The sequence below is a fragment of the Artemia sp. Qi Xiang Cuo genome, chromosome 20, assembly GCF_049724085.1.
Source record: "Artemia sp. Qi Xiang Cuo chromosome 20, ASM4972408v1, whole genome shotgun sequence".
Classification (NCBI taxonomy): domain Eukaryota; kingdom Metazoa; phylum Arthropoda; class Branchiopoda; order Anostraca; family Artemiidae; genus Artemia; species Artemia sp. Qi Xiang Cuo.
Window position 1 is genome coordinate 47,644,982 of NC_142813.1, and position 22,495 is coordinate 47,667,476.

The 22,495-nt window shown below is 35.3% G+C and overlaps 1 protein-coding gene across 1 annotated transcript in view; it reads left to right on the forward strand.

Annotated features, from left to right (window-relative positions):
• Positions 1 to 22,495, forward strand: part of LOC148940298 (dynamin-like GTPase OPA1, mitochondrial) — a 173,823-nt gene that overhangs the window by 15,095 nt on the left and 136,233 nt on the right. Inside the window, 1 exon segment of the mRNA XM_089106123.1 lies at positions 6,419 to 6,532. Within this exon segment, the coding sequence (XP_088962249.1) occupies positions 6,419 to 6,532 (114 nt within the window).

Here is a 22,495-nt window from a genome sequence, read left to right on the forward strand (position 1 = left end):
ATGAGAGAAATGCAGAAAAGTAATATTGTAGACTAATTATAGTCTAGTCTATAATTAGCCCACAATAATAATTTTGTAAATTATTGCCGCTTTTTAGCAGTATTTAGGAGTGTTTGGCTTGACTCCAGCCGTTATGTGTTTCCATAACTTCTGGCTCCAACTCCGACTCCAAAGGGTCTTACATTATTTCTGTTATTCTGACTCCATTCAGCAAAAATTTACTAAAACTTTAAACTCCACAGCCCTGGTGTTGATTTGATAGAATGTGTTAATTTACACTTGGGATGTACATTAACAAATACCCTCGCAGTTTCGGTCAGGGGTTGTGGTCCCCATTGTGTTCGGAATAAATTTGATCAGACTCAACTATCCATTGACAAGTTTTTAGTGCCATATTTTAATGGTTTTCAAGAGGATTTCTCTGAAAAATATTTTTGATAGGGGATATCCCCTCATTTTTCGGAGCAGGTAAGCGTATGATTGTGAACTTTATGTTATACTTAAAATAGTTCTGCAATGAGAGGAGAGCTCTCGCCGAGCAGTACAAATATTAAGGCTTAGTCGAAAAATATTCTTTAGAATGAATGGTTTATCTTTGTTCAACTGTGTTTTGATCTTTCTTTGGCCAAAACTGTCGTTTTACACCACAAAATGGCAAAATATGCCACTTTCCCGTAGTACAGTCTAATTTACTACTTAAAATGAACACTAGAATTTTTCCTTTTCGTTAGACTGAGTCATCTCCCCATATTCTATGATCACTGTTTCGGTACCATCGTTCCTGACTAAAAACAAATAAACACACATAAAAAGCTCCCGTCTTAAAAGCCTTCTGAAATTGAATGAAAGGGAAGGGATATCGGTTTCGATATTTCTTGACAAAAAAAGTCACAGAATTCCACATTCTCGTAGTTAAGATGAGAATTCGCTATTGGTTTCGTGACGTACATTCATCTTCTGAGCCGTTCAAGGGAGCTGCCCCGGGCGCCGTGACTGGGGGACCGCGGCTGGGAGTCGCCCACTTTAAAAAAAATCACTTTGATTATTTTTAGGCTTATATTTGAGTCGGGAGAGGGGGGGCGGTAAGAAATTTTTCTGGGCACCCCCAACTTTAGGAACGGCACTGCTCATGTCACAATGTGTTTCCTTTGATTTGGAAAGTAACCATAGTTACTATGATTTGGCAAGTAACTTCTAGTGACCACGTGTATCAACAAATGGAGAAAAATAGCTTTCATTTGCTGTTTCAGGAACTACAGGAACTACATAACTAGGAACAACTAGTTCGTTCTTCAGGCGATGGTACCTTATAAAAATCGCCCTATCTCGTCCATTGTATGCTTTTTGAGTTTGCGTGGCCAAACTATTTAGAATTAATTGAGCAGTCTCACTATTAATTGTACAGTTCAGTTTAGAAAAGAAATCCGAATAAACGACAGAAAACTAAAAGCTGACACCCACTTTTTCGAGAACCTTAGAAAAAACTGTTTAATTTCTCTCGTTTTCGGTCCTAGACAGGGATATTTATTTTAATGACACTTGTATCATTATAAAGTGTAAATTTTGTTTTTTCGATCAAACGAAGCAGAATTTGCTTTCTTAAAGTTCAGGAAAGGGCATTTGCTAAAAATGATCTAGAGTGTCGGCTAGGAAAACGTTAAAAATTGCCTCAAAGGAAATATTATTGGAGCAATTTGACAGTTTTGGAAGTTCCCTGTGGCGCTACCCTCTTTGATTGAATACCTTGTCGACACAGAGCAGGTTATATATATGATGTAGGTACATTGGATAGACAGTACTGAACTTAACATTTAGTAAAAGATACGCTTTTTTTTTGTTAAAGGGCTGGGCACATGTAGCTGATTTCGGGAACTGATTTCCAAATCAGCGCCGATTTTAAAAAAATCAGCGTCGATTTGAGCTTGAAAAGTTTTCTAGTTCTCGGTGCCGATTTACAAAATCAGTGCTGATTTTCATCATGATCATCACAAAAAAAATAGGGATACAAATAAATAGTCAGCCAGAGGTATCTGTGGTGAAGGACCCCACTACTGAGCTGAGAACTAAACTGAGAACAAAGCTGAGATCAATCAAATAACCATTAATAAACTCCAGTTGACTATTTGTGTCCATGATTCTTTGTTTTGAAAATCTCGCGCAATAAACTTTTCTTTCAGCGATTTTTTCTTACCGCTATCGTTTGTCCCGTGATGCTGAAAAGGGACATCCACCATATGGCTAATATGGGAATAAAGTTCATTTGCGATGCAAATGGATGTTACATTTAGATTGAGGATGTAATTCTAGGTATATATTTGCACTTTAGGGGGGTGGGGGTATATATTCTATGAATATATAGGTCCTAAGAAATTCATGAATTTCTTAGAAAAACTGGAAAAACAAGGAAAGAAGTGAAGATAAAGGCTCTCCTCTGCAAGATGTGTTAACTAGGAATATTCTGCATATTATGGAGTAAGAATTGTTTTCTTAATATGTTTCCTTATGTCCAGCTGGACTCTTAGGCATAAAATACTGGTTGGCCGGTTGGCTACTTTAATGAAGATTTGTGTATATATACACTGTCAAATTAGCCATCTGCTGGTATCCCTGCTGAAATCGGTTCCCGAATTCAGCTACGTATGCCTAGCCCTTAAGCTAGCCTCTCGTTAGAATTGAAACTAAATCAAAACAGTTTTCAAACGAAAGTGAAAAAGCCGAAAGCTCAAAACGAACAGAAATGCATGCTCCAACACAAGATGAATTTAAAAATTTTTTAAATTTTTCATCACAATGCTTCAAGAATGATAGAGCTGAAACGTGATTTATTTACTTGCATTTCGATATTTTTTTTTGCTCAAAAATGGTTTTTGGTAAACAGCAGTCAAATTTTAGCGTAGAGTTGGGGGGTTCAGGGGCCCGCAGCGCCTCTCATATAAAGAGTAATTTCTGTTTTTTTTAAATGTAATTGTTGCTCTTTACTTTTTTTTGAAAAAAACATGTTTGTATATTTAATTAAAAATACCCTGTAATGATTGAAAGGATGCCACGTAATAATTGATTTTGGCCTTATAATTCGAACATTATTTTCTTTTAGATTGTTTACCTGTCTTAGAAATACCCCAAGATTAGGAAGATTTCTTCTTCGAGTAACTCAAGCCAGTGAAGCTAATTTTAGCCAAGAAATTGTATGTATTTGCGGTTCAAGGGTTACTACGTTACTAGGTGTACTGCTTATAAAGCGGTCGTTTTTTTTATTGAGAAATGGCAAGTTTTTGACCTTTCTCAAGTTTTGTTATTGACAAAATTATTTTGTTAGGGTACTTTATTCGCTGTAATTCAAGCAATATTTTCTTTATCTAATAAATTACACGCTTGATGAATGCGTTGTTTTGTCAGATGTTGTCTAAGGAAAGAGACAAACACAATGAATTAATTGATCATTTGTTGGGTTTTTCGGTACCATTACCCTAATTTAAAGCTTTTTTTTATCCATACAAATTGTTGTTCTTTGAAAGTTACATGGCTATTGTTAATTTTAGAACCTAAAACAAAAATACTTTTTGCTTGTCATGGTACGGTCAAATATGGTACGAATTCTCTGTATACAGTAGTAGGCTAATCCGTTTTTACTTGGGCATTCCGTGGCAATATATTCTTCGAATTGGCGAGCGTTTGCTAGAGAGAGCCAAGAATTATCATAGAGGAGAAGGTACTTGTTAATTAAACGAAACACACTCAAGAATTAGCTTAGGTTAAATCTCAGAAAACCTGTTTCATAGCCACAAAGATTAGTGACGAGTGATATAATGCTTTGATTTGTATAATTTGGGGTATATATTTGCGCATCCGGAGGTGGGGATTAGGTTAGGTTAGGGGCGCTATGTAAATACTTTAACACCACCACCACTCGCCTAATTTGCAAATATATAGCCCAAATTATATTATAATATAAACTAAAGGTTGTATGAAGGTTATATTTCATTAGGATTAACCTAACTTCACTTCTTGGGTGTGGTGGCTATAAGACATAAGTACCGAAATTCTATTCAAGTACCTATTCAAGTACAATGGACATCAAAACCCTATTCAAGTACCATGGACATCAAAATTAAAACATTTTTGTCCCCAGACATTTCTTCGGTCTGTTCATATCATAAACCACGATTTAAAAAACAAATCTTTTTGTTACTAACAAATTATGAAGTTTTTAGGGCAATGCCACATTTTCTTCAGTGTTGCCACGTTGCGCCGTGACAATAAACAAGGAAAATGAACGTTAAATCTCACAATACTTTTTGTTCCTAAAAATTCAAATATTAACAATCTGTTGATTCCCAAAAGACAACTACAGCTTCAAAAGGAAAGCTACATTTTCTTAAACTGTTTTTTACCATATGTTTCAGCATGTTTTCTGTAAATTTCTCTCCCTCGTTTCTTTGTTTTGAATTTGGCTCCCGCTAATATATAAAATTCAGATTTATTAATATCTAATTATCTAAAAAATTCTTTTGGTTGCCTACAAATAATGAAGTTTTCAGGATAAGGCTACATTTTGTCAGTGTTGCAACGTTGCACAGTGAAAATAAATAAGGAAAACTAACGGGAAATCTGGATACGTTTTTGGTTTCTGAAAATCGAAATAATAAAAATTGAAAATTATTGATTCCCAAAAGACAGCTACTGCTTCAAAGTAAAGCTAAACATTTTTAAGCTGCTTGTTACCATATTCTAGCTTCTTTTGTTGTTGTTTTTTCTCCCTCATTTATTTGATTTTGATTTGGCGCCTGCTACTGTATAAAATTCAGGTCCATCCATAGCTGAAATTAGTGGAAGTGTTTGGGCAATACCACAGTTTGGTCAGTGTTGCAACGTTGCACCTTGAAAACGAATAGGCAAAATTAATTCGTCATGTTTGCCAACGCCGTTTGTCTGAAACACTTTACACACCAACAATCTATTGACTTCCAAAGACAGTTACACCTTCAAAGGATAGCTACACATTCTTAAGCTGCTTGTTACCATATGTTTTTAGCTTATTTTTCGTTAATTTTTCTCCCACGTTTCTTTGTTTTTAGTTTGGTGTCCTCTACTATAAAAAATTGAGGTCCATTCATGCCTGCAATCTGCGATTCTCTATAATTTTTTGTTGTTGCTTATCAATTATGAAGTTTTCAGCGCAACACCATATTTTCATCAGTGTTGCCATGTTTCACCGTGAAAATGAATAAGACAAAACTAATTTGTCAAATTTGACAACGCCTTTCGTTTGTAACACTTGAAACGCTAACGATCTGTTTATTTCCAAAGACAATTACACCTTCAAAGGAAAGCTACACCTTCTTAAGCTGCTTGTTACCAATTTTTTTTAGTGTTGTTTTTTTTGAATTTCCACCCACGTTTGTTTTAGATTTGGCACCCGCTATTATTCAAAATTCAGGTCCATTCACACCTGAAAGCCGCGCTTCTCTAAAATTATTTTTGGCTGTTTACCAATTCTGAAGTTTTTAGCACAATGCCAAATTTTCGTCAGTGTTGCAACGTTGCAACGTTAAAGTAAATAAGCGAAACTAACTAGTCGAATTTTACAACGCGTTTTGTGTGTAACAATAGACCAGGGCCGTATCCAAAATTGTTTCGTGGGGGGGGGGGTACAAAAGGATTTTTTTTAAGGGGATTACAAAAAAAACTTCAAAAAACTCATCGAAAGTTTGCTTATATTCATTTTTGTTATATTTTTACGAGCCGTACAAACATTTCGGGGGAGGGGTTCAAACCCCCTAACCCCCTTCCCTTGGATAGGGCCTGGCAATGGACACACGTGCAATATGTCGATTCCCAAAGACAATTGAACCTTATTAGAAAAGCTGCTTTTTCTTAATCTGTTTCTTATAATAGGTTTTTGCTAATTTTACACACACTTTTCTTCATGTTTGACGCCCGCTACTGTATAAAACTGCGAATAAAAATCGAATTCCTGCTTTTTTCCTAATTCGGCGGTAATAATCAAAAGTACGACATATGCCATTTTGGTTGAAAATGAGTTAGGTCTACGTATGCGTCGTGGGTATACTTAGCACTATGAATCGAATGGTGCAGTCGCAATTGTCCTATCTCATCGCAACGAAGATACCAAAGAAGCACACGTCATTTTTAAACATAGACAAAAATGACACGGACAAACTTTTTTCCGTTTTTTTGCTCTCCTGAAGAGTTACAAAAATGGCTTATTTCGCACTTTTAATTATCACAGCCAGATCCTCAAGATGCTGTGTAATCTTCCATTTAGCCTATCCACAAAATCAGATTTCATTTTCATTGTTCTTGGCCCTTTAAGGCTCTCTTAAAAATTATCGCTTAAAACACTACCCACATCTTTTCTGACTGTCCTATATATGAGTGTGGATTCACCTTATTTTAGATCCTCGTCTGGCTAATATTTGGTCTTCAAACATAAAAGACGCCCAGGAGTGGTTTGATAAGCGATTAGATGACGCCATTAAAGCTGTTGAAACGTCAGAAAATGATGATACAGGTAGGCATGTTGATTTCTCACTGCATATCCAAGTTCAAATTGAGTAAGTTCAACTGTGAAGATCCTAACCACTCCAAGGGCAATTTATATAATAATGATTATTACAATAAGAATGATAATTGCAATAATTATTTATGTTACCCATATTCCACAAAAATGCAAGATACTCGTTGAGTAACTGAAAAAAGAGTCATAAACTTAGAGGAACTCAGAGTCAGAAATTAATAAAAAGAAACATCAATGGAAGATCAGCAAAGAATCAGCTGAAAAACAACTGACACCAAACAGCTTAAAATAATGTAGTTTTTTTTAGGGGGGGGAGGGGTAATGAACACAAAATAACGCTAAAAATTTTATTTACGAAAAGTGTTGTCAAGTTTATCTGATTGGTTTCGCTTATATACTTTCACTAGTCAACGTGGCAGCGCTGACGAGAAAATGACACTGCCCTATAGCCTTTTATAGCCCACTAACCCTATAGTCCGAAATCTTACATGATTTTGTAAGATCTAAAAGACATACAACCAACAACAACCAACTCTCATATACAGAATAATTTCTGTTCGTTTTAAGCTTTAATGTTGCTCCTTTTGCAATTTTTTATTTATTTTATTTCTGATAGTTTATTTTTAAAATCACGCCAGTAAATCCCCTCCACCGCCTTCCCGTGTAAAAATTTCCATGGAAAAAGCCCCCATCGACATGTTTCCTCCCCTCTTAAATACTTCGGTGTCTTTTCCAATGACAAATACGACATGTAAACATGGGCAAATTCCATAACTTACAGAACTTTCTTCAGGGGTGGGGGTTCACATCATCCCAAAAAGAATAGTTATTGGATCTTTCAACTATGCTGAATCAAATGGCTCTCTGAAAATTTTCATTATATGTATTTGGGGGAAAAGGGGGTGGGAGGGGAGCTAGTTGCCCTCCAACCTTTTCGGTCACTTAAAAAAACCACTAGAAGTTTTGCTTCTCGTTTGAATAAGCCCTCTCTCGATCTTATAGAACCACTAGTTCTATAAAATCGCCCCTGGGGAAAAAATAACCAATAATTACGCATTCGTGGTCTTCCTTCTGGCAAAAAAAAAAAAAAATACAAATATCGAAATTCATTTTTGTAGATAGAGCTTGAAATCTCTACAGCTGGGTTCTCTGATATGCTGAATGTACGATGTGATTTCCATTAAGATCAATTGACGTTTTTGGGGGGTAATTCCCTCCATTCTTTTTAATCACCTAAAAAAACACTAGAGCTTTTGCTTCTCGTTTGAATAAGCCCTCTCCCGATCTCCTGAATCAAATGGCTATTTCATAATTTTATGGGTTGTCTTTGGTGAAAAAGGGAGCGGGAGAGGGGGGAGTTCCCGATCTTCAGGGATCATTGGTTCGATACGAACTCCCCTTGTAAATATACAAAACAAATAAATATGTATCCCTGATCTTTCTTCTGGGCAAAAATCTAAAATTCCACATTGTTATTAATAGAAACTCGTAAAATGTGTTAATTGTTCTCCAGATTCTATATTTTAGAGGGTTGATTACTATTCAGCCAAGTCGCTCCTTATTTACAGTTCGTTACCACCAACTGTTTGATCAGATCTGGAATCATCTGGATTTGAAAATTCTTCCATGCATCCTCGTAATGGAAAACCATTATGAATCACTATCAGAGGGAGGAAGCACTACCACTGCCTAAATAAAGTGTAGGCCTATGTGTGCAATACATTACTTTTTCCCCCAGCCTCTTCGTATAGGAGGGGTGGTCGTAAAAACTTTGGACGGGCTTTGTTCGACAGAAAACTAAAGATTCTAGTGTCTTAAGAGTAAAAAGGGATTGGAGCCAAGACAGGTTCCTCCCTGTTCCCTTTTTTGCTACCCGACCCTCAAGTAACTCCCCAAGTCGTACGCTCAAAATTTTAGGATAGCCATTTTATTCAAAATAGTCGAAAAATTCAGTGTGTATACCTCTGGGGATGACAAGACCGCCACAAACCCTTGGAACAGTGTCGCAAATAATGCAAATTGCCAAATATCTATAACTGAAAATAGGGGCTTTTTTATATTGGGTGAGCGATTGGATCGTTCTCTGGGTCAAAAGGATCAAACATTTTTTGGGAAGGAGTCAGGGAGCCCGGAATGGAGCCCAAAATTTGTTGTCCCTAGTCGGTTTGAGACTTACAAGAAAAATCAAGTGAAAACCAATCAAAGACACCCCCCCCCCCCAAAAAAAAGAAGCTGCCTTTCTTTCCCGATCGGCTTGAACATTCATAAGTCCTTAGGATAAGGGAAGCCCAATGCAGACGGAAAAAAGAAATAAATATCTATCCTCCCCCCCCCGCAAAAAAAGACGCCGAACAAAGGGCCAGAAAATGACCCCAAAACTATTTCCCCAGTCACTTCTCATGAAGTGATACTTGGGACGAGGCTCGTGCGATTGAGAACTGGAAGTTCAAAAGCCCTTTTAAAGGGCTGAAAGTGATTTGATAGTAACTAGCCTCTCTCCTGTACCTTTTTCTGCTACCAGACCTCCAGCTTGGACATTTGCCTCCGGGATCAACATAGCGCCCACAGCCCCAGGGGCAATGGTTCTAAATCATTGAAATTAGCCATAGTGCAAAGATACGTTTTAGCAAGGAAGATTTTAGAGATCGTTCGCTAGTCCAAGACTCCCAGAGTGTCACCATGGTATAATTGGAAGACGATAAGGGTATCCAAGTAATCAAAACACGCTATTTATACCTGTTTAATGGCCCTTGAGCCAGGAGGTGCAATCGGGGAGGGGGGATCAGACACCCTTTGCTTTTTCACGCCCTTCCTATTTATCTTCCCCAAATTTTTCTTGGTACCCAGTTAGACACAGTTGGACTCTGGCTTTGCTTACAGAGTCAAGCTACTGACCCCCGTCCTAAACTAAATAACCAGTGACGTAAGGACTCAAACTTATGACGTATATAAACATATAAACCTCTGTGGAGGACATAAGATTGCTAGTTCAGTACGATAACCACTCCGTTAGTTTTTTGACCCTTTTCAGGTTTTTTTTCGGGGGGGGGGGGGTCAAGTAAACCTCAAATTTTCACTTAGGAACGGGGAAAGGTATATCAAAAGCAACTATGTGCTTCTAAGTCATAGATATAGCATTACCTGGTATATCTTATGAACCACTTGGGGAATGAAGTTGAAACTTTGAGGTACTATTGGGCGAAAAAACAGGGAGAAGGTGGGACAAACAAACTTCAATTTGTTGGTAAAAGGGGAAGCGAAAGAGGTTAAAAATGTTAGTCTCTGATCCCCAAAACGTTTTTACAGTATAAATTCCTATTTAATTTCTAATATACGTGCAGCTAAGTAGCAAGGTAAAACCAAAAGACACTAAGTGTTGTCAGATTATTAGAACGGCACATCTACAATATCCCGGGAACAGTTTGGGGTATCAAGTTGAAACTTTCAGTGAGTGTTAAGGAGTGGGCAATGAACATTGAATTTGACTTAGGCGGAAAATAATACACTGAAGGCATATTATGGCTCTTTACTTAGGCTTCGCTATAGCGCTGCCTCTGATAAAAAAATACAAAGGACACTGTTCGAAATGTATAATGTTTTCAGTGAAGCACAAATGAATTAGCTTTGGTGATTGATACTTGAGATTAGGTTATAGACCGATAATCTCAGCTGAATTTCAAAGTGTTGGAAAAGCTAAAATATTTTCTTCAGAAAATAACGGCATAGAAAACAGGTATTGAGTCGTAATGGGTTTTGCAACACTATCAGCAAAGTCCCTAACCAGGACCAGGACTAACTAAGGTTAGGGATTAAGTCTAAGGATTGACCCTAGATCCGCTTCTATTAGTAGAAGTATAATTTGAAACAATTTGTTTTTAAAGGGATATGCCAGCAATATTGAAGACGAGGTGATATAAGAAATGTTAGTATTAATTTTTAATTAATAGTAAAAATAATTAATATAATTTCTAATGAAAAGTAACATTAATTTTTAAATTAATATTAATTGATTAATATCAATTAATGGTTATAATCAATTAATTATTTATTAATTAGTACCAATATTTATTTTTAAATACCTGGATAATATTGGTATTCTACAACTTTGTAGAATACCAGGAAGCAGCAAAACAATCCCATGTAAATATATTTTGAACCAATTAAAAAAAGTTGGCGACGGCAATTGAAAAGAATAAAAAAACCAAAGATGCGGTTTCGCTCGTTTAAAGTGATGCGAACTTATCAAAGCAAACCTTTCATTTTCATTTTTGTCTATTTGACTGCTCAAGTCGTCAAGTAAACACACAACCATAACAAGTTTCATGCTAAAACGCATCTCATAAATAACTATAAAAAAATTACATGAAATATGTAATTTTATCGTAAAGGTCGATCTTTTCTGCTAAATATGATTTAGTTTAATGAGTTCTTAGACTTTCACTTTAAGAAGCTAAATAACCTATCGGTCACTGATGCACAATGTTCACTTCCGCTAAAATATGAGAAAGGGATGGGTTTATTCTTATTCTCTTCTTTTCCTACCCAAATTGTTTTTATTCATGTCAAAGCAGGGTTGCTAAAAAGAGGTTTAGTTTTGACATTTTTTCATCTTGAGTAACGCTAGGACTTTTTAGGGTCTCAAAAGGCCGGTTTTTATATGAGGGACACTCAGTTTTTTTTTCCCAAATCAACCATTGTTAATTTAGGTTTTAGCTCTTGTCTTGTGCAAAATTGCCTTGCGATTTTCTAGTTCGTACTTTCTTATTAATTCAGGATTTTACCCTGCTTCGTTGGCGGGCTGCTTTTCTTTTTTTCTCTCTAAAACGGCAACCTTGTTCGAAAATTTGTAACTTTAATAAACACGTGAATGGGCCACTCAACTGATGGAAGCAAGCAGCTAGAGCTAGAGGTTTTGAATTAGAGGTCAAGTTACACTATACCATCAGTTTTAAATTATTTGAAAAAAACTACGTTTTCTAAAGAGTTAAAGAGGCTGAGTCACAAGTTCGAACCTTAAAACGTAGAGGGATTAGGAGGTACAGTTGGGGGGCTCCGCCCCCCCCGCTTTCGCAGCCTCTTTTGTTAAGTTTTTTTAAGTCCTTTAGCCTGCAATCAGTTGGTCGTACCAACACGAATGAAACTGTTTCAATGGCATTTTTTTTAAATCTTCAGAGAATTTGGCAATGACAACTCAGTCTGTTACAGTTATAACTACAAACTTGTCTCTGTGCTACGTATAGTAATGTATTCAGTGTGATTATGTATGATGGAAAAATAGATGGACCTGAACCTACCTGAACCTAAACTGCTTGTTTATGCTGAACCCTTCTTCTTTTCCCTGTTTGTTCTGTTCAAAATTGTTAAGTGCATCACATTATAGCTTGTTATCGGTTAGGGAAAAATCTCCTTTAAAAAATCCAGCAAACAGGCTCAGTACTGTTTCTAATCAAAGAGATGCAATAGGATGTTCTTACGGGAAAAAATTCAAGCAGACTTCGTTCGTGTTGCAAAGCATTTCTTTGCAAGGGAAACAGCGGGGGTTGAGGGGGGCGGTAGACCCCCAAAATAAAAATCTTAACAAGAGGCTGCAAAAGCGGGGGGTTTGGGGGGCGGCAGCCCCCAACTGTACCTCCTAATCCCTGTACTTTTTAAGGTTCAAACTTATGACTCTGTCTCTTTTACTCTTTAGAAAACGTAGTTTTTTTCAAATAATTTCTGCACGTTTTTGTACAGTTTATTACTTATTATTGCTTGACTAACTGTTAGCTGATCGTGTCAGGAGCTAAAGTTGGGGGGCTGCCGCCCCCCAAACCCCCTGCTTTTGAAGATTCTTCTGTTAAGGGTTTTAATTCCTGAATACTCAAATCAAACGCACAGTAAGATTTTCTTTTACAACGTTTCTTCGAGCATGCGGGTATACGGCATGTTATCAAAGCAATGGAGACTTACCTGTAAGCTGAAGTCCGACTGTGATATTCTTCTGGAGACGCCTGTTGAGCCGAAGGATTCAATAGATTGGATTTACAAAAGAAATTGAGTTTATTTTTTAAACTTTAAATTTAAGAGATACTACTTTAAATTCAATGTATAAAAAAATTTACTCTGACGGGGAATCGAACCCGGGTCTTCCGCATGACAGACAGGAATAGTGACCACTGTACCATCAGAGACTATTGTTAAATTATTTCTAGTCTCTGTAATGTGTTTTCGACGCAAGCAAATACAAAGTAAGATTTTCGTTTTTCGACAAAAAAAGCTTCTAGGAAAGAGCTGGAATTTTTGGAAGCTTGCAGTCGGTCCTGTCAGGTTAAGAGGACTAATTTGATCTAATTTAATAATGAAATACTATGCTTTTAGGAATTACAAAAATTAACCTGGGCTTTTATGGGGAAACGACGTTTTTGGTAAAAGTAAAATTCGGGGGAAATTTTTTTGATTTGAAAGTATTGAAAGTCCTTAACATGCTAAATTCCGGTTCGAAAGAGTAATAATTCCACCGGATCCAGTGCCAAGTGTGGCATGAAGGCGTTTCTGATAAAAAAAATTTGATGAGCATTATGTGGCTATATTTGGTTTTTTGGAAAACAGGGAAGGATTGATCGAATTGAGCTGAAATTTTGAGGATAAGCTTCCAGGCCCTAGGAAAGCTTATCCTCTAAATTTCAGCCCGATCGGACAACGTTAAAGGGGGGCTGTGGTGGGAGGGTCGAAACTTCCGGTCCACTTTCCCCCATGAAGACAAAATCAGAGGGGGGTGAAGTTTCACATGTTTTTTAGTTTCCGCTTAAGCTACATAATGCGATTACTGCCATCTCTTTGTGACCGCTAGGATTGGAAATCACTTAACATTGTTGTGGGTCGCCTCTTTAAAGAGGCACAAGTGTGCCTCCTTGATGGAGGTGTACTAAAAGTATCCCTTTTATACCTTTTTTAAACTTGCTCCCAAATATTTTTGTCAACCCTGTACAAAAGTTACCCGAAAGTTAAGTAGTTACGAAGAAGGTTTTTTTAAGCTTCTAGTCCCAAAGTACATGGTCTACTCTTTACTGTTATTAAATAAAAAAACAAGTTTTTTAAACTGAAAGTAAGGAGCGACATTAAAACTTAAAACGAACAGAAATTATTCCGTATATGAAAGGGGCTGTCCCCTCCTTAACGCCTCGCTCTTTACGCTATAGTTTTTTATTGTTTTAAAAAATAAAGTTGTGAGACAGAGTCAAACTTTAGCGTAAAGAGCGAGGCGTTGAGGAGGGGACAGCCCCTTTCCTATACGGAATAATTTCTGTTCGTTTTAAGTTTTAATGTCGCTCCTTACTTTCAGTTTAAAAAAACTTTTTTTTTTTATTTAATTTCTGATCATTTTTTAGTTGATGCAGCTTTGATTTTTGCTCAAAGTCATTGAATAAGCAAACAAAATTTGGAACAAATTTTACTCTTGCTTTGCAAAATGGCTCTTTCTTCATTTGGTTCTGACATAATCTACAAATTAACTAACATAACAAACTTCTATATTCCTATATTTTGCTTCTGGCAAAAAATACAAAGTTGCAGATTTTTGCAGATATGAGCTTGAAACCTATGTTATAGGGTTTTCTGATACGCTGAATCTGACGGTGTGATTTTCATTAAAAATTTTTCACTTCTAGGGGATGTTTCCCCCTCTTTAAAAAATCAGGTGAGTTTTTTCAGGCTCGTAGTCTTTGATGAGTAATACTAAAGTTAATAAAATTCATATATTTAGAGTCAGCATTATAAGCCCATTCTTTTGATATATTTATTAGCATCAAAGTTCCATTTTTAAAAGTTTTGATAAATATTGAGCTGGATCGCTTGTTTTTTTTTATTGTTTTTTTTTTATTAAGTATATTTTATTACGTATATGATGGGGTTCTCCCCTTCGTAATACCACGCTCTTTACGTTAAAAGTTAAAAAAAAATTTAATTCACAAACCCCTGAATCACAAAGGCCGTTTAATTAGAATAGATAGTTCTTTTGAAAGCACTAAAAAAAACAACTGTAGCGTAAAGAGCGAAGTATTGACTTGGGGGAGAACCCCCTCATATAAGTAGTAACTATCTATGGAATTTGCTTGCTGCCATAGCAATTTCAATGTTATTCTGAGCCTTGTATAAACCTTTTCAAAGAGATTCAGAGCTCCCTCACATGACCTTCTGGATTTGCTCGGAGGTATAGCAATTACCACTTTATTCTATAGTAGCTCTTCACTTTTAAAAGAGAGTGAGTATCCTCTCACATGGCCTTATACTTTGCTCGGAGGTATAGCAATTTCAATATTATTCTATAGAAGCTCTTCACCTTTTAAAAGAGAGTGAGTACCCCCTCACATGGCCTTCTGGATTCTATGGAAGCTATAGCAATTTCAACGTTATTCTATAGAAGCTTTGCATAACGTGTTATGAAGGACAAGTTGTTCTGACGCAATTTACATGGACCAGATTTCTAATTCATATATTTTTTGATAACTTGATAGGTGATTTGAATGAAAGGAATTCAAATATTTTGCCTATGAAATAGAAGCTAACTCAATTTGCGAAAAAGGTATTCCATTTGCACAACTCTGATCTGATTGAATCATCGCCCGACAATGAGATGCAATCACTGCTAAGCCTTTTGCTATTGCGAGAGGGTTACCCAATTTACATCTTAGTGTTAACTGACAGAGTTCCAAATACGAACATTTTGAAAAGCTGACCAAAAAAAATCTGACACCATAATCAGAACTATTTGATTAACATTTAAAAAGGGGGAATGAGATACTTGATCTGTACAATACACAAGTAATGTTTGATAAGTATTGTCAATTAAAATAGGATCTAACCTTCCCTTCGTTCCCCCATGTCTGAGGGCAGAGAGGGGAGGGGTCAATTTTGGAGGCCAGAAGGAGTTGTTAACTCAGGTAATTTGTTATAAATTTGAAAAATGCCTAACGACGAATCGGAAATGTTTGATTAACATTTGCAAAAAAAGGGTAATGGGATTTGCGAATTGGAGGAGATGGGGTGGTTATGTACTGTATAACACACAAGTGATGTTTTGGAGATTATTGTCAATTTAAAATAGTTTTAGAAATAAAAAAAAATTAACAAGAAATGGTTGAAAAGTGTTTTGAGGGAGATGGGTTGCATGGAGGGTTGAGTTGCACGATGGGTTCAGTTAAAGGGAGTACAGTTACATGGAGGTTTAGTTAAATGGGGATCGAGTTGCTTGAGGGTTCAGTAGCACGAGATTTCAGTAGCACGGGGGTTCAGTTTTACGGGGTTTCGGTTATACAGGGGTTCAGTTACATGGGGGGGGGGGGGGGTTCAGTTGCATGGGGGATTCAGGTACGTGCGGATTAAGTTACAGGGGGATTAGTTAAATGCGGTTGAGTTGCATAGTCTCGTTTGAAAAAATTGAAGGTCATACTTAAACAGTTCTTTTAAGAGCTATTTCTATAGAAATGGTTCATTTTTGAATTGAAACTATGCTTTTCTGACTGAAGATACACATTTGAACCAGAAAATGCGAAAATGTACACAATTGAAACAGAGAAGTGTGTTTTGACGATATTTTCTATAATTTCGTCTAAAAAATAGGAGTTCACGCTTAAAAAGTTCTATTAAGAGCTATTTTTATGGAAATGGTTCATTTTTGAACCAAAACCACGCTTTTCTGACTGAAAATATACATTATAATCAGAGAATCATGTATTGAAGATATTTTCTATAATTTCGTCTGAAAAATCGGAGTTCACGCTTAAAACGTTCTATTAAGAGCTATTTTTATGGAAATGGTTCATGTCTTTAGCAAAGTTAGCCATAGCTAGTTGAAACTCTGCATAAATTTCTTCATTTTTAGTCTAATTGCGTAGGTACTAAAGGAACATTGAACATTTTTTCTGATTTTGTGTGTTTTCACAAGAAAATAGCTTGTCTTTAGCAAACTTAGCCATAGCTAGTTGAAACTGTGCATAAATATATTCATTTTTAGCCTAATTGCGTAGGTACTAAAGGAACATTGAAAATTTTTTCTGATTTTGCGTCTTTTCATAAGATAATAGCTTGTCTTTAGCCATATTAGCCATAGCTAGTTGAAACTGTACATAAACATTTTAATTTTTAGCCTAATTGCGTAGGTACTAAAGGAACATTGAACTTTTTTGATAATTTTGTGTGTTTTTGAAAGAAAAAAACGTGTATTGACTACAATTAGTCGTATCTAGTTGGAACTATACATAAATATCTTCAATTTTATCCTAATTGCATAGCTCCTAAAGTATAAATGAACATTTTTTCTGAGTTTGTGTGTTTTCGCAAAAAATTAGCAGTTCTGTACTAAACTTAGACATAGCTAGTTGGAAATCTGAATATATATATTAATTTTTATCCTAATTGTGTAGATACTAAAGGAAAATTGAACTATTTTTTCGAGTTTGTGTGTTTTCGCAAATAAAGAAATTGTATATAGCAAAATTAGCCCTAGCTCGATGAAACTCCGCTTAAATATTTTACTTTTTAGCCTAATTGCGTAGCTACTAAAGGAACATTTAAAATTTTTTCTGATTTTGTGTGTTTTCGCAAGAAAATAGCTGGTCTTTAGCAAACTTAGCCGTAGCTAGTTGAAACTCTGCATAAATATCTTAATTTTTAGCCTAATTGCGTAGGTACTAAAGGAACATTGAACATTTTTTCTGATTTTGTGTGTTTTCGCAAGAAAACAGCTGGTCTTTAGCAAACTTAGCCATAGCTAGTTGAAACTGCATAAATATTTTCATTTTTAGCCTAATTGCGAAGGTACTAAAGGAACATTGAACATTTTTCTGATTTTGTGTGTTTTTGCAAGAAAATAGCTGGTCTTTAGCAAACTTAGCCATAGCTAGTTGAAACTCCGCATAAATATCTTAATTTTTAGACTAATTGCGTAGCTACTAAAGGAGCATTGAAATTTTTTTCTGATTTTCTGTGTTTTCGCGAGAAATTAGCTGGTCTTTATCAAACTTAGCAATAGCTAGTTGAAACTCAGCATAATTATCTTCATTGTTAGCCTAATTGCGTAGGTACTAAAGGAACATTGAACATTTTTTCTGATTTTGTGTGTTTTTGCAAGAAAATAGCTGGTCTTTAGCAAACTTAGCCATAGCTAGTTGAAACTCTGCATAAATATCTGCATTTTTAGCCTAATTGCCCAGCTACTAAAGGAACATTTTTGTTGTATCTATTGGTATCAATATTCCTTTTTTTAGAGTTTCGGTTACTATTGAGCCTTACGTGCCGGAAATCATGAATTAGAATATTTAATTAGCTGTTTGGGTTTTCAGACATAGTTTTCTAGATGTTCATGGGTGTTAGGTTCCTGGAGGGTTTTATAACTCCTCCCTCCAATGAATTCAGATGGTTTTAGGACTCATCCCTCTAGCCATAACTCCATTCAACCTTGGGCGAAGATATAAAGTTTGATGAAGTGTTTTTCTACTTAACAACTACATTAATAACTTCCAAGATGATAGGACTGTATGAAACAGGATTTATCAGTTACCGAGAGTTCAATGACTCCTCCCCGCAATGACTTCCAGGGGTTTTATGACTCCTCCCCACAATGAATTCAGATGGTTTTAGGACTCATCCCCCTAGCCATAACTCCATTCAACCTTGAGCGAAGATATAAAAGTTTGATGAAGTATTTTTCTGATTAACAACTACATTAATAACTTCCAATATGATAGGACTGTATGACACAGAATTTATCAGTTTGAAAAAATCATCTTGTGTTGTTATATTTGAATGTGCATTTTTATTATTGTCTATGGAACTCGAAGAAATTGACTGTTATCATTGGATAGTGAACTATAACGTGTTTGAGTATGATAAAAGCTTGTGGAGTACTACATTACGTCATATAAACAGACTGGGATTCTATGATAGAGTGATTACAGCACTTAATAATGCTGGTCAGGAACTGAGAAATGTTCAGGAGGAAGTCAGTGAAATTTTCAGCTTTTTCGGGGTTGAAGCGCTCTACGTAAAGGGCAATGTACCTACAGATAAAGTTTTAATTCAAAAGTTTGACCCTAGGATTCCACTTTCCAATCTAGAAGAGTTTAAGTGTCCTAAATTTGAAGGGGGTTTTCACCGTCCTGAAGACGAGGTTAGGTTCTTCGCACAGTGGATACCTATGAACATACCTGATCGTGATAAATCCATAAGACATGTTAAAAACTATTCTATATCATGGGACCATCGTTTGTGGATGTTTAAGAGTGAACTCTAAGTACTATTTTTATGTAAACATTTGTTGTTGTGTTTTTTTTTTTATAAAAAAAAAATCTGTTAATACGTTTAAGCAATAAAAATCTTTAATCTTTAACCGTCTTTATTCTTTAGAATAGTTCTATTGTAAACAAGTAACAAACTCTTTCCTGAAGTCGCCTCTTGGATACACAGTGCAGAAACTTCATTGAAGAAACGTTGAAAAAATTGTAAGTCAGTAAGTAACAAATTCTTTCTTGAAGTCACCTTTTGGGTACACAATACAGAAATTTAATAAAAGAAATTATGAAAAAATTGTAAGTAAGTAGCAAATTCTTTCTTGAATTCACCTCATGGATAAACAAAGACATTTCGTTCAAGAAATTATGACAAAATTCTAAGTAAGTAACAAACTCTTTATTGTTTACATGACTTAGATACACGATGTAGAAATTTAATTCAAGAAATTACGATAAAATTCTCAGTAAGTAACAATTTCTTTCTTGAAGTCAACTCTTGGATACACAATACGGAAATTTCATTCAAGAAATTATGAAAATATTTTTAAGTAAGTAACAAACTCTTTATTGATTTCACCTCTAGTATATACAGTACAGATACTTCATTCAAGAAATTATTAAAAAATAGCAAGTAAGTAACTTTTTTTTCTCTTTATCACAAACAATTTTCACTTAGCTACATGATGTAGAAATTCAATTCAAGAAATTATTAAAAAATTCTCAGTAAGTGACAATTTCTTTCTTGAAGTCAACTCTTGGCTACACAATACGGAAATTTCATTTAAGAAATTATGAAAAAATTGTAACTCAGTAGCAAATTCTTTCTTGAATTCACCTGTTGGATAAACAAAAAGACATTTCGTTCAAGAAATTATGACAAAATTCTAAGTAAGTAACAAACTCTTTATTGGTTTCACGAGTTAGATATACGATGTAGAAATTAAATTCAAGAAATTATGAAAAAATTCTCAGTAAGTAACAATTTCTTTCTTGAAGTCAACTTTTGGATACACAATACGGAAATTTCATTCAAGAAATTATGAAAATATTTGTAACTAAGTAACAAACTCTTTTTTTATTTCACCTCTTTGATGTACAGGGCAGATACGACCAACAGGAAGCCTTGAGACAGTTGCTATTAAGAAGCTTTTTTCTAATCGTACAAACAAACACTTGTTAACTACATGAACGATGCTCAAATTTCGATCGTAAAATTCGGTAGTATTTCTAAGCAGGAAACAATTTCCGTCTTCAAGCAAACTCATGGATACACAATGTGGAAATTTCATTCAAGAAATTATGAAAATATTTGTAAGTAAGTAACAAATTCTTTCTTGAATTCACCCGTTGGATAAACAAAAAGACACTTCGTTCAAGAAATTATGACAAAATTCTAAGTAAGTAACAAACTCTTTATTGTTTTCACGAGTTAGATATACGATGTAGAAATTAAATTCAAGAAATTAAGAAAAAATTCTCAGTCTATTTAGCAAATTCTTTCTTGAATTCACCTGTTGAATAAACAAAAAGACATTTCGTTCAAGAAATTATGACAAAATTCTAAGTAAGTAACAAACTCTTTATTGTTTTCACGAGTTAGATATACGATGCAGAAATTAAATTCAAGAACTTATGTAAAAATTCTCAGTAAGTAACCATTTCTTTCTTGAAGTCAACTCTTGGATACACAATGCTGAAATTTCATTCAAGAAATTATGAAAATATTTGTAATTAAGTAGCAAACTCTTTATTGATTTCACCTCTTGGATATACAGTACAGATACTTCATTCAATAAATTGTGAAAAAATCTCAATTCATTAACTTTTTTTTTCTACTTATCAAAAACAATTTTCACATAGCTACACGATGTAGAAATTTAATTCAAGAAATTATGAAAAAATTCTCAGTAAGTAACAATTTCTTTCTTGAAGTCAACTTTTGGACACACAATACGGAAATTTCATTCAAGAAATTATAAAAATATTTGTAAGTAAGTAACAAGTTCTTTATTGATTTCACCTCTTGAATATACAGTACAGATACTTCATTCAAGAAACTTGATTAAACACGTTTTGAAACTACATGCTATTTGCATGCCTTTCCTTGGCACCTTTCCAAACGAGCGGGGATTCCCCACTGGTTCCTACACATTGCAAAAAGTGAGCAGTACGAAAACTCCACGTTTTCTGCCAGACTGGTTTTTTAGACAACACCCATTTTTAGGGACCAATCAGAGACAGCGTAGGTTGCTCAATATACAATAACTTGATTGGTGATTGGTTACACACCACGACGGCGAATACATAGTGAGAGAGACATGCAAAGTCGACATAGCTTTATTTCATTTTTTTAAGGTTAATCTAGACGAGGTTACGTGCGCGCACGTAACCTGATTATTGACCTGAACCTGAACGTAACCTGAACCGTAACCCAAAATAACCCCATGATTATTTGAAAACATTGAATCTGTTATTCCATTTTCAAATAGTTTGGTCATGATCTAGGGATTATATGGTCAACTCGTTCAGAGTTCTAAAGGTTTTGTCGCCAAACGATAAAGTTTAGAATGGAATGTAGGTCACGCTGTACACGTAATTAGATAGATCGAAAAAATCTTAATAGTTGAAGGTTTCCATCCAGGATTCGATAGCACTGCCACTTTTTACAAATGCCAAAGCCAATTTTGAAGGGATTTCTCCATTGATAAATAATTAATCGGTATAGCTACGAGAGCCGGCGGCAATGTGACGTTGATTGGTGATTGTATGAGGAACAAGAAGTTTAATTTTGCTGCCGTTGGCTCTTAGCTTTTCCGCTACCAATGCAAAAGATCTCATAACCTATTGTTTTTGAACGTGGAGAGTTGCCGATGTGATGATGAAATTTGAATCGGATTCTGCAGGAAGTGTTTTTCAATAACTGAAATTTGCTGGAGCCATTTGTAACTTTATGTCACTCTTAACATTGGGGGTAACCATTGGGATATATTGATTATCTCATGATTTAATTTTCCAACTAGATAATACTCCTGGGTCACTGCAGTAGTCAACTCATCGTCGGTATCAACACCTGTTCGATATTCATAGCCAAATGATTGCCCTCTAAACTCCTTGTATGCCTTTGGCGTCATCATCATAAATTGTATGTAGCTTGCATAGTTTGATAAATTATTCCTAGTGTTCACCAATGTCCCAGTAATAAATGCAATAATTTGCTTGAATAGATTGTGTAGAATACAGTTATCATAGGAGAGACCATCACCGGCATTTGGAGTTGTATTATCTGACTTTTTCTTCACCACAAAATTTAAATCAATGAATGTTGACGAAAAATCAATAAAATAGTCTTCATTAGAAAATATTTGAATGGATATAGACTCTGTGAGGGGTTGTCGGGGATAAAATTGTTAATAGTAGCAATACGTGACCGTGACATCAACATTTTCAGCATTGAATAGATTCAATGAGGAACTAATTGATGGATATGAATCCTTGTGGGGGAGATAAGTCATCTTAAGAAAAGAAATCCTTCTTTGATCTAACAATCTTTTTCTTCTTCTGCTTATTGGCCTTCGTTGTTTTATTCCCCAAAGTCCTTGTTGATGTCCTTTGCTTCCTGCCTGGGTGGAGACTGCTGAGTGAATGATACGAACATATACTTTTCAATCCCTCTCCACTTTGTCGAGATTTT